General features: G+C 38.2%; 1 protein-coding gene across 1 annotated transcript in view; it reads left to right on the top strand.

Moving 5' to 3' along the window:
- Positions 1 to 13,689, top strand: part of APAF1 (apoptotic peptidase activating factor 1) — a 100,863-nt gene that overhangs the window by 53,929 nt on the left and 33,245 nt on the right. Inside the window, exons 18-20 of the mRNA XM_055118259.1 lie at positions 1,072 to 1,200; positions 6,152 to 6,277; positions 10,013 to 10,132. Coding sequence (XP_054974234.1) covers positions 1,072 to 1,200; positions 6,152 to 6,277; positions 10,013 to 10,132 — 375 coding nt within the window. The remainder of the gene's footprint in view (positions 1 to 1,071; positions 1,201 to 6,151; positions 6,278 to 10,012; positions 10,133 to 13,689) is intronic.

A 13,689-nucleotide genomic window follows, 5' to 3' on the forward strand; every position in this document is an offset into this window, starting at 1 on the left:
TTTAGTTAGCCCACTCCTTTTCTTTTTTGTACCTAGTAATTAGGACAACTGTTTATTTCATATTTGCAATTTTCTATATCACTCAGCCACTAATTTTTAAGCATGAACTTTCCTGGGAAGTATTTTCAGTATGATTTCTTGTTCTTTATTGTTGATTCCTGATACTGTGCTTCTTACCATCTGTGTGTGCATTTACAGAATGTTTACATGGCTCCCACTGGAAGCTTTTCTTCCTGAAGACTGCCTGCCTCTTATATTGCTACACTGTGTATTATTAGAAATGATTTTTTATAATTTGTCATAAAACTTTAGAAGACTGTATTCAGCATTAAAAAGTCTTTCAGACGTGGAAATGAAGAACATTGCATTACTCAATAAATAGCCTTATTGGGGTTCCAAAATGGGAAAAAGATTCATTGTAATGGAATAATTCAGTAACTCGAAAGATAAATAGAAAGGATTGGCTGATTTCATTTTAAAAAGCCTCTCTGTTCTATATGATTTCGATCTTCATTTATAAGTATGCATTTTCTCCTGAATAAATAAACACGAAGGAGGGCTGCTCAGTTTGTTAATTTAGCTAATCTATTCTTCCATTCACAAAAGTGTTTTTCTTTCTAGGCCATCATGAGAGATAATCTGTGATAAACTTTCCTCTATAGGAGTCAAGTTTTGAGATGAGCAGTCTTTTAAAAGTATAAATTTGGGCCAGAGAGATGGTACAGCAGGTAGAATGCTTGACTTGCACATAGCTGACCCAGGTTTAATCCCTAGCACCACATATGGTCCATCAAACACTGCCAGGAGTGATTCTTGAGTGCAGAGCCAGGAGTAAACCCTGAGCACTGCCAGTGTGCCCCACCTCCACCCCCCAAATCCAAAGTACATAATCTCTTATATCTTAATTTTGGTATCTTATATAATTATGCCAGCTATCAGTAATTAGAGTATTTCTTCAGAACAGATTTTTCTTTTAGGGAGGGGATATTATTTTTGAAATTAGATGAAATTTGGCTATAACTTTAAAAATGTTCCATTGTCATAGACATTTCTTTGTTTTTATGTTGGCAGCTTTTTGACATTCATACCAGCAGTTTGTTGGCAGAAGTCCACACAGGCCATAACAGCACCATCCAGTACTGTGACTTCTCCCCTCAGAATCATTTGGCGGTAGTGACTTTATCCCAGTACTGTGTGGAGGTGAGTACTGTATTTATTCTGAAATCAAGGTGTCCAGAAGTACAAGGGTGACAAGCAGTGAACTGTGTACACCATTAACTGCTAGAAAAGTTTGCTTGATAAGTTGTATTTTCTTCATAGTATAGTCACCTATAACTTAGAATATTAAACTGAACAGCCAGTTTCATTTTTCTAGCAGCTGTCAAAGACTTAATTTGATTTGACAGTGTTCCAGGGAGTGACAGTGGTACCATTCACCACGCTTTACTGAGTGGCTAGCATGATCCAGGGTCTGGGGAATATTGGAATTTATCATGATTTCTCAGGCAGAAACATGGCATCTGTTAAAACACCACCCATGCAGATCCTTCTGTAACGGAATTGATGAGAGATGAGTTTGATTCAGAATGTTTAGATTACTGAAAAAGTAACATGGAAATTAGGATTAGTTAATCTAGGGTGTTAAGCACTAATGAATAAAATGACTGTTAGATTTTATTTTAAATCTTACATCCCCTTGATAGAATTTTTATTTAGACTATCTCTCTCTGGTATTGGAGGAATCCCACCTAAAAATTAGCTCTTTAATTTTTTTCAATAATGAATTTCATGATATTTTCCCTCCAAAGGTGGGTCAATTTGTCCAAGCATTTATACTATTCTTTTCTTGAGTGGGTCTTAACCTTTAGTAATTTCAAACCTTTTGTGATTACAGTTCAACAAGGTAGGTATGGGTCTGTGTCTAAAATCAGGAAGTTTGCTTGGTTCATAGTCTCTTTTGAAAGGAAGCTTCACTACTATAAGCACTTCTTCAGCATTCTGTACTTATTTCAATAATTTTTATTAGTTTGAAACCTTGCCCCTCACTATGAATATGTGGAGGTAGAGTTGCATAGTTATAGCCCTTCAACATGAGACTTAGAGGAGAGTGTGGATGAGTTCTGGAAGCGCTTCCTAATTTTATGTATAGCAGCGCAATGGATATTAATGAGCTTCCTTTGCAGGAAAGGGAGTTAACTCAACAGACTTAGCTCAAACTGCATCTGGAGGCCTGGGTTCTCTAAGGCACTGTATGGAACCCAAGCACCCAGTGAGGAGTGATTTCTGAGCACCTCCAGATGTGGCCCCAACCCCCTCCCCCCCCCCCCCCCGCAAAAAAAAAAAAAGAATTTGCTTGCAAAGATTCTTCCCATTAGAATGAGGGGCCATGGCTAATTAGAGAGAGAGAACAGAAGGGAATACCCTGCCACAGTGGCAGGGTGGAGTGGGGGGAGATGGGATTGGGGAGGGTAGGAAGGATGCTGGGTTTACTGGTGGTGGAGAATGGGCACTGGTGAAGGGATGGGTTCTTGAGCTGTGTATGAGGGAAACATGAGCACAAAAATGTATAAATCTGTAACTGTACCCTCACGGTGATTCACTAATTAAAAATAAATAAATTTAAAAAAAATAAAAAAATTAAAAAAAAAAGAATGAGGGGCCATGAGTGTGAATGAGTTTTAGTCCCGTTTGAAACTATAGTAAGAGAAGGAGTGCTTTGGTGCTATGGGCAGTGTTTTCTTCAGCAGAGATCTTGAATCAAACACTCAGATCTGCCAGGAAGTCCTGTCCCTTACTTGTAGTTCATCAAGGTAGGTGTGACTGGAAATTCCCCCTTACTGGGGCCAGAATAGTACAGTGGGTAGGGTATTTGCCTTGCCTGTGGCTGACCTGGGTTCGGTCCCTAGATGGACCCCCAGACCTGCCAGAGATGCCAAGAGTGACCCCTGAGCATAGACCAAGACCAAGAGTAAGCCCTAAGCATCACCAGGTGTGCCTCACTCCTCCCCCAACCACCACCCCCCTCGCCCAAATCCCCAAATTCCCCTGTTCTTTGTCAGGATTTTTAGGAGTGGGGAAGCAATCTCTCTTTCAGCTTTTTCTTTTCAGCCTTCTATAATTTAAAGTGTAATCAGAGGAACTCAAGCACATTTGGTCATATGGTATTTCATTAGACTGGAATATCTCTGAGCAAGTTACAGCAGAACTCAGGACAAAATATAACCAGGCTGGTGCAGGCACAAGCAATTATAATAAGCACAAATAATAAGAGAGTTATATACTTGTATAATTAGTACATTCATTTATGGTAGAATTTTTTGCAGTCACTTGAAATGAGAATTAGATAGCAGTGGAAAGTAATTTGAAATTGGGAGCTAGTTTTGTTCCTCTTATTTTTTAGGTTAATTTCGTTTTTCTAAAAAAAAAGTAGATAAAACAGTCACATGATTCCATATAAACTTTTATGTTATTCAGAGTCTCTTTCATCCCTATGCCTACCCTTTTTAAAATTTATTTAAAATTTATTACTATTTTTGGGTAGGGGGATTTCAATTTCTCACCCTTATCACCAAGTCTCGCTGCCTCCCACTATCAGTACTTATTGAACATTTACAGTATACCAGGCATAATAGAATATATAGAAAATAACGTCCTTGCTCTTGAGCTTACATCCTAAATGGAAAAAAAAAGTACACTTCTTTAAAAATGGTATTTTTGATTGGTGTTTTCTTTAAGGTTCTTATAAGACAGTCAGATGAGCTTTGGGAATAATTTAGCCCCATTATTGTTTCAAGAGGAAGGGGTAGGGGTATTCAAAAGTAGACAGTGACAGACCATTCAGAGCTGGCAGAGTTTCCAGGGAGATAAACACAATCTTATCAATTAAGGAGAGCTTTGCTGCAATAATAGGATGAGGGAAGTAGTTTGTGGGATGCAAGCAAAGGAAAGCAAGGTATCCTTAGACATTGAGTGGAGCCAGAAAGATCATATGGCATTTTTTTTTTCCAAGTACATGGCCACCAAGTCATAATAGTTGGTAACAAGATAAAGGCTGAAAAAGGTAAGTAATCCCGTGCACCCAATGAATAGAGGCAAAATTGAAGGCAGGCACTTTTCTTCTTTCTCTTTCTTTCTGGCTTTCTTTCCTTTTGGGCATATTGGTTTGCAGTACAGGTACTGAAAGGTTTCCTCCGTCAAGTATCTGTTGTAGTCTTCGTTGGTTTTTAAAGCATTGGGGATCAAAACCTTTTCCAAAAGAGACGGTACATCATTGCAGATATCTCCTAACTCAGTGTCAGTTTTGTCTGTGTCCTCAAGCCATCCGTTGCTTTTCCTCAGCACCTTCCTTCTTTCGCTCAGTACTTGAGATGACCCTTCAAGATGACCTACGAGATCCTACAACATTTTTATGAACAACTGAGAGAAGATTTCTTGCCTTATTGGATAATTCAGCTCCTTGCTCAGTTCCAGACTTCATGCAGGCTGCTATGTCATCACATGTCATCATGCAGAGCTCAGCATGCTCTGCCAGTTTGGTCTTCCACCCCAGTTCATTTTCATTCATGACTGGGTGTTGTTCTGTGTCCGGAGTGGGACACAGAACAACATTTTTTTTCTTTTTTTTTTTAAATAAAATGTTTGTTCTGTTTTAGGGCCATACGTGGCAGTGCCTAGAGGTTACTCCTGGCTCTGAACTTAGGATTTACTCCTGGTTGGCTAGGGGGATGTGAGATGCCAGGACTCAAACCCAGATTGGCCATGTGCAAGGCAGATGCCCTATCTGCTCCAGCCCCATTGAAAATGTTGTTGTTTTTTAATTAAAAGTTTAAAATAAAAATGTTCCAAACAGAAAAGACAAAAATATAAGATTCGGGGGCTGGAGCAATAGTACATTGTTTATTTTACAAATAAACAAAAACCCAAAAAATATTATAAGATGAAATCCAAAGAAATAATTTCCTAAACCATTTCCTCCCTTCCCTTTTTTAAGATAAAACTTGAGATGTAATCAACATATAACATTATATTTCAAGTGCACAAACATTCAGTATTTGTATATATTGTGGAATGATCATCACAGTAATTTTAATGATCTTTTATTTTTTTTTTTCTGCTTTTTTGGGTCACACCCAGCATTGCTCAGGGGCTACTCCTGGCTCTGCACTCAGGAATTACTCCTGGCAGTGCTTGGGGGACCATATGGGATGCTGGGAATTGAACCCGGGTCGGCCGCGTGCAAGGCAAATGCCCTACCCGCTGTGCTATTGCTCCAGCCCCTTAATTATCTTTTTTTTAACCACACATTCTGTAGCACTGTTGGAGTTGATACTTGAATGCACTGTGGCACTGTCATCCTGTTCATCGATTTGCTCGAGTGGGCACCAGTAACATCTCCATTGTGAGACTTGTTACGTTTTGGCGTATCGAATACTCCATGCATAGTTTGCCAGGCTCTGCCGTGCAGGTGGGATACTCTCAGTAGCTTGCCGGGTTCTCTTGAGAGGGATGGAGGAATCGAAACCGGGTTGGATGCGTGCAAGGCAAATGCCGTACCTGCTGTGATATCGAACAAATATTTATTTTTGTGATGAGAACTTTAAAGGCCTATTCTCTTAGCAGCTTCCAAAGATGCAGTATTAACTGCAGTTAACATTGCATACCAATGACTTACATTTATACATTAATCTTCTATGTATATGTATAGGAGACAAAGACTAGTCTCCAGAAGGGAGTGTTTAACTGATTTTAAAAAATATAATAAATTTTTTAAAAATGTAGTCACCATGGATTAAAAAAATATTCATGATTGAGTTTCGGGCAATACAATATTCAAATACCAATATTCCAACACTAATTCCTCCACGAGTGTTCACGTCTCTCTACTAAGGTTAACTAATTTTTACTGCTGTAAATACTCCATTATCTGGTCGCTATAGTTGATTTTGTGTGGTCATTTAGATTGTTTACAGTCCTTTGCTATTAAAAATAATTCAATGAATAATAGCTGTACAAGTCATTTTGTATTTTTGCTAGTGTGTTTTTACTGTGTTCATAGAAGTTGAATTGCTTAGTCATTCTTACTGTTCAGTATCCATAGTATATTCACAATATTTATGAATGTGATTTCCTATATGGTCTGTTTATTCTGTAGTTGTGGAATATGGAATCCTGCTTAAAAGTAGCAGATTGCAGAGGACATTTAAGTTGGGTTCATTGTGTGATGTTTTCTCCTGATGGATCATCGTTTTTGACATCTTCTGATGACCAAACAATCAGGGTGAGAAATATTGACCTTTCTATTTTATACATTTAGTCAGAGTAAACTCGGCCTGATCCCCAAAGAAATTTGATGAACATTGTTGGGATAAATAGGAAGATAGGTCTTATATTTCCCCCTTTAAAATGTATTATGCTTTATGTTGTATTTCTCAGAGTAATTTTTTGGGAGTGGGCCACATTTGATAATGCTCAGGGGTTACTCTGGGCTCTGCACTCAGGAATTACTCTGGTGATGCTTGGCATTCCATATGGGATACCAGGGATTGAACCGGGTTGACCATATTTCAGATGTTTCTAACCTGAGTCCCAATCCCAGGCCCAAAGCAGAACCAAAATAATATATTTTGTACTGTTTGTTATGAAAAACTGCTGAAGATGCTACAAAAATGTATCCTTAGAGGAAAGAAGGTGAAGATCCTTGTATTTCACCAGGTGGCCATTAAGCCCTTCTAGAAGAGATCACTAACATGTTGTTAGAGGTTGAGCCTTGTGTATTTTTATATATATATAGCCTCAGAGTAATTTTTGACTCTCTTCCTCTACCTAAAATTCCCACATGCAGTTATTTGACAATGCTAATAAAGTCTACTTTTCAATTTTCTGTCACTTATTTCTACTTTTCCACTTCAAATTTAGTTGCTCATTACTTGTTGCCTTTCTTTTATTATTCTCTGCCACAACTTTTTATCTCTCTTGGTTTTTTTATATGTTGCTTCCAAGATCTTTTCCTTATTTACAATGTAGTCATATCATTTTTGCCCTGAAACAGTTGCTTTGTTACATGCCAAATGAAATACCTACTCCTAAATCTGTCATTAATCTCCTCTACAGTATGGCTTCATTCTGTTCCAGTTTTTCATCTAATTTTATTTCTACAAGTAGCTTTCTTGGATTGTTTACATTTTTCCAAACATTTTGTATATATACCTGTTGCTATATATTTGCTTATGTGGTTTCTTATGTTTAGAAAGCCCCATTTCCCCATATCTCTTCTTGATGAAATCCTAATGGTCCTGCAATTCTCCTCAAACCTCTGGGAGTTTTATTTCTAGTGTTCCACTTGGGGGGATGTGTCTCAACTTTTGTTATTGAGATAAAGTTCCTTATATATAATTTTCTTATGGTACTTACCAAAATCTGCCTTTTATGAATAAGAGTATTTGACTTATGCTGGTGCTTCACTGTTCTTCTGACTTGTTCACACATCTTTAGATTATAAACTTTTTGAAACCAGGGCCTAATACAGTATTATTAGCTGCCGCAACTAATACAGTATCTTGTATAAATTATTTCAGTATTTACTGAATGCAAGGTATTGTGCAAAGTACTGTACATGTTTTAATTTTCTAATTTTTAAAACTTTTTTTTTTGGCTACAGAGGAAACAGACACAAAGATTAAGTCAGGGCTATTTAATGTGCCAGTCTCAGTGACTTGAGCCAAAAAATGTCTATCATTGTCTTGCTTCCTTCATCAAGAAAGTATGGTTAAAAAATCAATTGTAATACAAAGGAAACTGTTACAGCATTTCAGTGATACCCTTGCTTTACATTCTGATGGAACTTCTTTTCTTGATAATTAGATACTTTGAGGACCAGCAGGAGGTCTTTAATTTTAAATGGCACTGGGTTAAATAACCTTCCTAAATCACAACTCTAGGTGGGAATTAGTTTTTATACTATGACTTTTAGGCTCTACCTATCTATTACTCTTTAAAATTATTATTTTTTATTTTTATTTTTTTTGCTTTTTGGGTCACATCCAGCAATGCACAGGGGTCAGTCCTGGCTCATCACTCAGGAATTACCCATGGCGGTGCTTAGCGGACCATATGGGATGCTGGGAATCGAACCCGGGTCGGCCGCGTGCAAGGCAAATGCCCTACCCGCTGTGCTATTGCTCTAGCCCCTAAAATTATTTTTTTAATTTTTAAAAATTAAATTATTATAACTTAGGTCACCTGTTTATAATAGTACCAGTGTTTACGGTTTTGATACACATAGTTATCACACCTCATTACCACCAAAATACTGTCAGTTAAGGTCACTTCCAGGCATTCTTTCATTTCCCAGCCTCCATTCTTTCCCCTCCCACCACCATTTTACTTAATATTCCCAGTTTTTTACTTTATGTCCAAGGAGTTAGTATCATTTGATGCTGCCCATTCCCTTATTTTATTTCTTTTTTCCCCTTATTTTATTTCTTTATATTACAGATGAGTGAGAAAATCTGCTATTTGTCCTTTTTTATTTCACTTATTTCACTTAACACTGTACATATCCTCAGTTCCATCCAAGTTGCAGCGTTCAAAATGCAGGTTTCATCATTTCTTACAAGGGCATTGTATTCTATTACGTATATGTAAACTGCAACTTATTTATCCATCTGCCTTTACCATCCATTACTCTTAATACTAATTGCTTCTTACTATAGCATTTAATTAATGAGTTTTTTGTTTATAATGTAAATAACCTATTACAGAAATACATAAATTTAAGAAAATGAAAAATTTCTAAACATAGGCATATTGAATGTGAAGCACAGTTTGTATCTTGCTTTAAGATTTAAGACTTGTCTTTATCATTTCACAGGATACAGTTTTCTTTTTTTTTTTTTTTTTTTTTTTTAATTTTTATTAAATCACCATGTGGAAAGTTACAAAGTTCTCAGGTTTATATGTCAGTTATACAATATTCAAACACCCATCCCTTCACCAGTGCCCAAATTCCACCACCAGAAACCCCAGTTTACCCCCCGCCCCCACCCCCTACCCCCTACTGTATAACTAATGAATTTCACTTCATTTTTTCTTTACCTTGATTACATTCCATAATTCAACACAAAACTCACTATAGTTGACATAACTCTCTCTCTCTCTTTTTTTTCTCTTTTTCCTTTTCCATTTTTTTTTTTTTTTTTTTAATTTTTCCCCCTCATCCCCCTTCCTGCGCCTCATAGTATGGTGTACTCCACGCCACGTTGGCCAGCGTGGGGCTTTTGCTTAGCTCATAGTCCAGAGGTGGCTGTTACAATAAGAACCTTCAATATTTCAACAAAAACTTACTGTTATTATTTGGAGTTTCCCCCCCAAGTCTGACCTGTTCAAATGGAACCCTTTCACATTGATGACAATTAAAAATGTTAAGTCGCGCGGACGCTGCCGCGTCCGCGCGGTTTTGGATTTCTGTATAAAGTCCTGGGAAAATTCTGCCAGAAACCAATTCCTAAAGCTGTCTCTGGTTCCCGCTTGTTCCACATCCACCGGCTCTGCAGGGGCATGGGCGCCCGGGCCGAAAACCCGGCCGGCCGGAGCCGAGCACGGGCCCGACTAGGGCTGGCTCTGAGGATACAGTTTTCTTATGTTGGTTTTTTAATAACTTAAAAAAATTTTTAAGTGGCTAGAGTGATAGCATAGTGGGCAGGGCTATGCATACCTTGCATGCGGCTGACCCGGGTTCGATTCCTAGTATCCCACATGGTACCCTGAACACCGCCAAGAGTAATTCCTGAGTGCAGAGCTAGGAGTAACCCCTGTGCATCGCCAGGTATGACCCAAAAAGAAAAAAATATTTAAAAATTTATTTTAATGTAGACAAAAGCCACAACTGTTTTAACAATTCTAGAATTGAAATTGATTGGATAACAAAGCTCCAATATAAAAGCCAATAAGTATTAAAAAATCTATTTTTGTGTGAAAATGATTATGTCTCACTATTTTTAAATTTCTTAACCAGCTTTGGGAAACAAAGAAAGTGTGTGAGAACTCCGCTAAAGTGTTAAAACAAGAAATAGATGTTTTATTTCAAGAAAATGAAGTGATGGTTCTTGCAGTTGATAATATAAGACGTCTGCAAGTAAGTATGTTTTACAATGTTGGAAAAATAGTTTTGATTGAACTCTCAATTCACAGTTTTCATTGACTGTTTTGGTGATTGGAAGTAGACATAGTTCTAGAGTATCTACCTATCTTGTTCAGTTACTGCTGAATAAATATTTTGGTTTTGGGCTCAGGCTTAGATGCCCTAGAATTTAGGACTAAATAAAGTGATAACTCTCTTCATTCATCTATGGCACCTTTCTTAATTTGCATGGATTTTCTTATTATGGGAATAAACTTGGATTTTTTTGCAGTAGTGAGATGTACCTGTTGACATTTCCAAGGGGGATTAGTGAAAATTATTACAGGGAAAATAATCACGATCACGAAATCCCGTTAATCATCCATCTCTCAAGTGGGCTCAGCAACCTCTCATTTCGTCCTTTTCTTGAGATCTTAGAAGTCTATCTTGACTTGGACCTCCCAACGATGTCACACTGGGGGCTCTTTCAGGGTCAGGGGAATGAGATACAGCTCATTACTGGATTTAGCATATAAATACACCATGGGAAGGCTGCAAGACTGTCCCATGTGGGCAGGAAACTCTGAGAAGCTTGCCAGTTTCTCCCAGAGGGAGAAGTAGGCTACAAGATTTTGCAGCCGCACGATTCTGAGAGCTTGCTTTTAAAGGAAAATAATAGATATTTGAAAATCAATAAAAATTACCCTACTTTCTTCACTTCTGAGGTTATACTCATCTTCAAATGTTCTATGAGGGATAGTGAGATGGCTCAAAGGACAGTACATGCTTTACATGCTGGAGCCTTGGGTTCAATCCCTGGCACCGTTGGTTCTCCTGGCACTTATAGATACAGCCTTCCCAACAACCCCCTCCCCACCCACCCAAAACAAAAACCAAACAAAACCAAAAACCCAAACATTTAAAATTATTAATGCTGTGTGGTAATTTCTCCTTGTTATGGGGGTCAGAATAAAACTATGAGATACCCTTAAATACAACTAATTTTGTATTTTACAGGTTTCACTTTTTTTTGCAACCCCAAGTGCTGCTCCTGGCTCTGGGGTCTCTCCTCGGGGTGTTTGGGAGACACTGTGGTGTCAGGGATCAAACCCGGGGCTCCTGGGTGGAAAATGTGCTCTGAGTCTCTTTAGCTGTCTCTCCTGCTCTCAGAACCAGGAGTAAAGTCTGAACATCACTGGGTTTCAGTGGCCCCCAAATTAAGAACTAAACAAAACAAAACAACTCCAAATGGTACGATATAGTATTTGTCTTTATTTGGCTCATTTTACTTTATATACTTTCTATGTTGTGAAGGCAATCTGACTGTGACATCTGTCATCCATTGACTGGGGTTGCTTTCGTGACCTGGTGGCTCACCGCTCTGTGTGTGTTCTTCCCCATACTGCCTGCTCAGTGGACACGGACGGCCTTCTCCAAGTAGACATGGGCTGTTTTCTCTCTTTAGCTGCTTTGCCCTGCTAGAACCTGCAAATCAGCTCTTAATCTTCACTTTGTATGTCTAGTACATGCTGGGAGAAACATGGCAAAGAAAAGTTACCTATAGTTTATTGACCCTGTAAACTGGACTGCGTATTTCATGTTGAGAAGTAATTGAAAAGTTTTACATAGAGATGTAAGAGAGGTATCTTTTTAAAAAAATTAAAAGAAATTTTAAGCACCATGATTTAAAATTTTTATTAACTTTTTTTATTAAATCATGAAGCAGTTACAAAGTTGTTCATGATTGGGCTTTAGTCATATAATGTTCCAGTACCTTCCTTCCTTTCACCCTTTCACCAGTGTACCTTTCCCAACAGTAATGTCTAATGTCTCCAGTTTCCCGCCCGCCTTTCCATCTCTCTCTCTCTCTCTCTCTCTCTCTCTCTCTCTCTCTCTCTCTCTCTCTCTCTCTCTCTCTCTCTCTCTCTCTCTCTCTCTCTCTCTCTCTCCCCCTCTCCCTCTCTCCCTCCCTCCTTTTGGGCCATATGGTTTGTAATACAGACAATGAAAGGTTATCAAGAATATCACTTTACCTACTTTCAGAACTCAGTTCTGGTATAAAATGATCATTTCCAACTATTTACAATACTGTTATTGATAGAACCTTAGGTATAATGTTCCAGCACCACACCTGCCACCACCACAGTGCCCACTTCCCTCTCCCACCATGCTCCCAGTTCCCTTACCCCGTCTTGATCCCCCCTCCCCAAGCTCAGTCATGTAGACCAGTTCTCAGGTTCTGTTGTCTTTGGGAAATTCTTATTTTCTTTACTGTATGTCTTTATATGCCACACATGAGAGACACACTTCTATTTCTGTCCCTTTCACTCAGCATGGTACGCTCCAGTTTCATCCATGCGGCATGATTTTTATCTTGTCTTATAGTTAATGTTCCATTGTGTATATGTACCATAGTTAATCCAATTATGTGTTCTTGGACACTTGGGTTGCTTCCAGATTAGTGAATAATGCTGCAGTGAATGCAGGGGCGCAAATGCCTTTTCTGATTTGAGTTTTTGTAACCTTGGGGACCAAGAAATGGAATTGCTGGGTTATATGGAAACTCAATTCTTGGTTTATTGAATTGTCCATATTGTGTTCCAAAGAAATTGAACCGGTCAGCATTCCCCCACATCTATACCAATAGTAGTTGTTTTTATTACTATGTGTGCCAGTCTCACTGGTGGGAATTCATATCTCATTATTGCTTTAATTTGCATTTCCCTGATGACATGCAACACCTTCTCTTATATACCTCTTGGCCAGCTGTATGTGTTCTTTGGAGAAGTTTCTGTTTATTTGGTCTCCCCACTTTTTTATGGTTTGATGGTTCTTTTTTAATTCAGTTTAAAAAATTTTATATATCTTTGATATTAACCCTTTATTAGATGAGTGGTTGGCAAATATTTTGTCCCAGTTTGTGGGTTTATTTATTTATTTTTTGCTTTTGGGGTCACACCTGGCGATGCACAGGGGTTACTCCTGTCTTTGCACTAAGAAATTACTCCGGTGGTATTCTGGGGACCATATGGAATGCTGGGAACTGAACCCAGGTCGGACCCGTGCAAGGTAAATACCCTACCCACTCTACTATCACTCCAGCCCCCTGTGGGTATATTTTTTTATTGTGGTCATTGTTTTCCTTTACAGAAAACAATGTTTTCTACTACAGAAAATCTTAGTTTGATGTAGTCCCATTTATTTGACTTTGCTTCTGTTTGCTTAGCCAGTGGGATTGAATGATTGAAGATACCTCTAAATTCAGTTTTATGAAGAGTTCTACCTTTCTGGAAAAGGTACCTTTTTTTTCAATAGAATATATGATTCAGGTCTGATATTGAGGTCTTTAATCCATTTTAAGTTGGCTTTTGTGCATGGTGAGAGAAAAGTGTCTGAGTTCAGGTTTGAACAGATGGCTAGCCACTCTTCTCTACACCATTTGTTCAATAGGCTTTCCTTGCTCCACTTCATACTCTGCTTCTTTGTCAAAGATTAGCTGTCTGTATATACTTGAGGATTTGTCTTTGGAATCTCAATTCTATTCCATTTATCTAAGAGTCTGTCTTTACAGT

Source organism: Sorex araneus, chromosome 10, assembly GCF_027595985.1.
Source record: "Sorex araneus isolate mSorAra2 chromosome 10, mSorAra2.pri, whole genome shotgun sequence".
In the NCBI taxonomy this organism is placed as follows: Eukaryota; Metazoa; Chordata; class Mammalia; order Eulipotyphla; family Soricidae; genus Sorex; species Sorex araneus.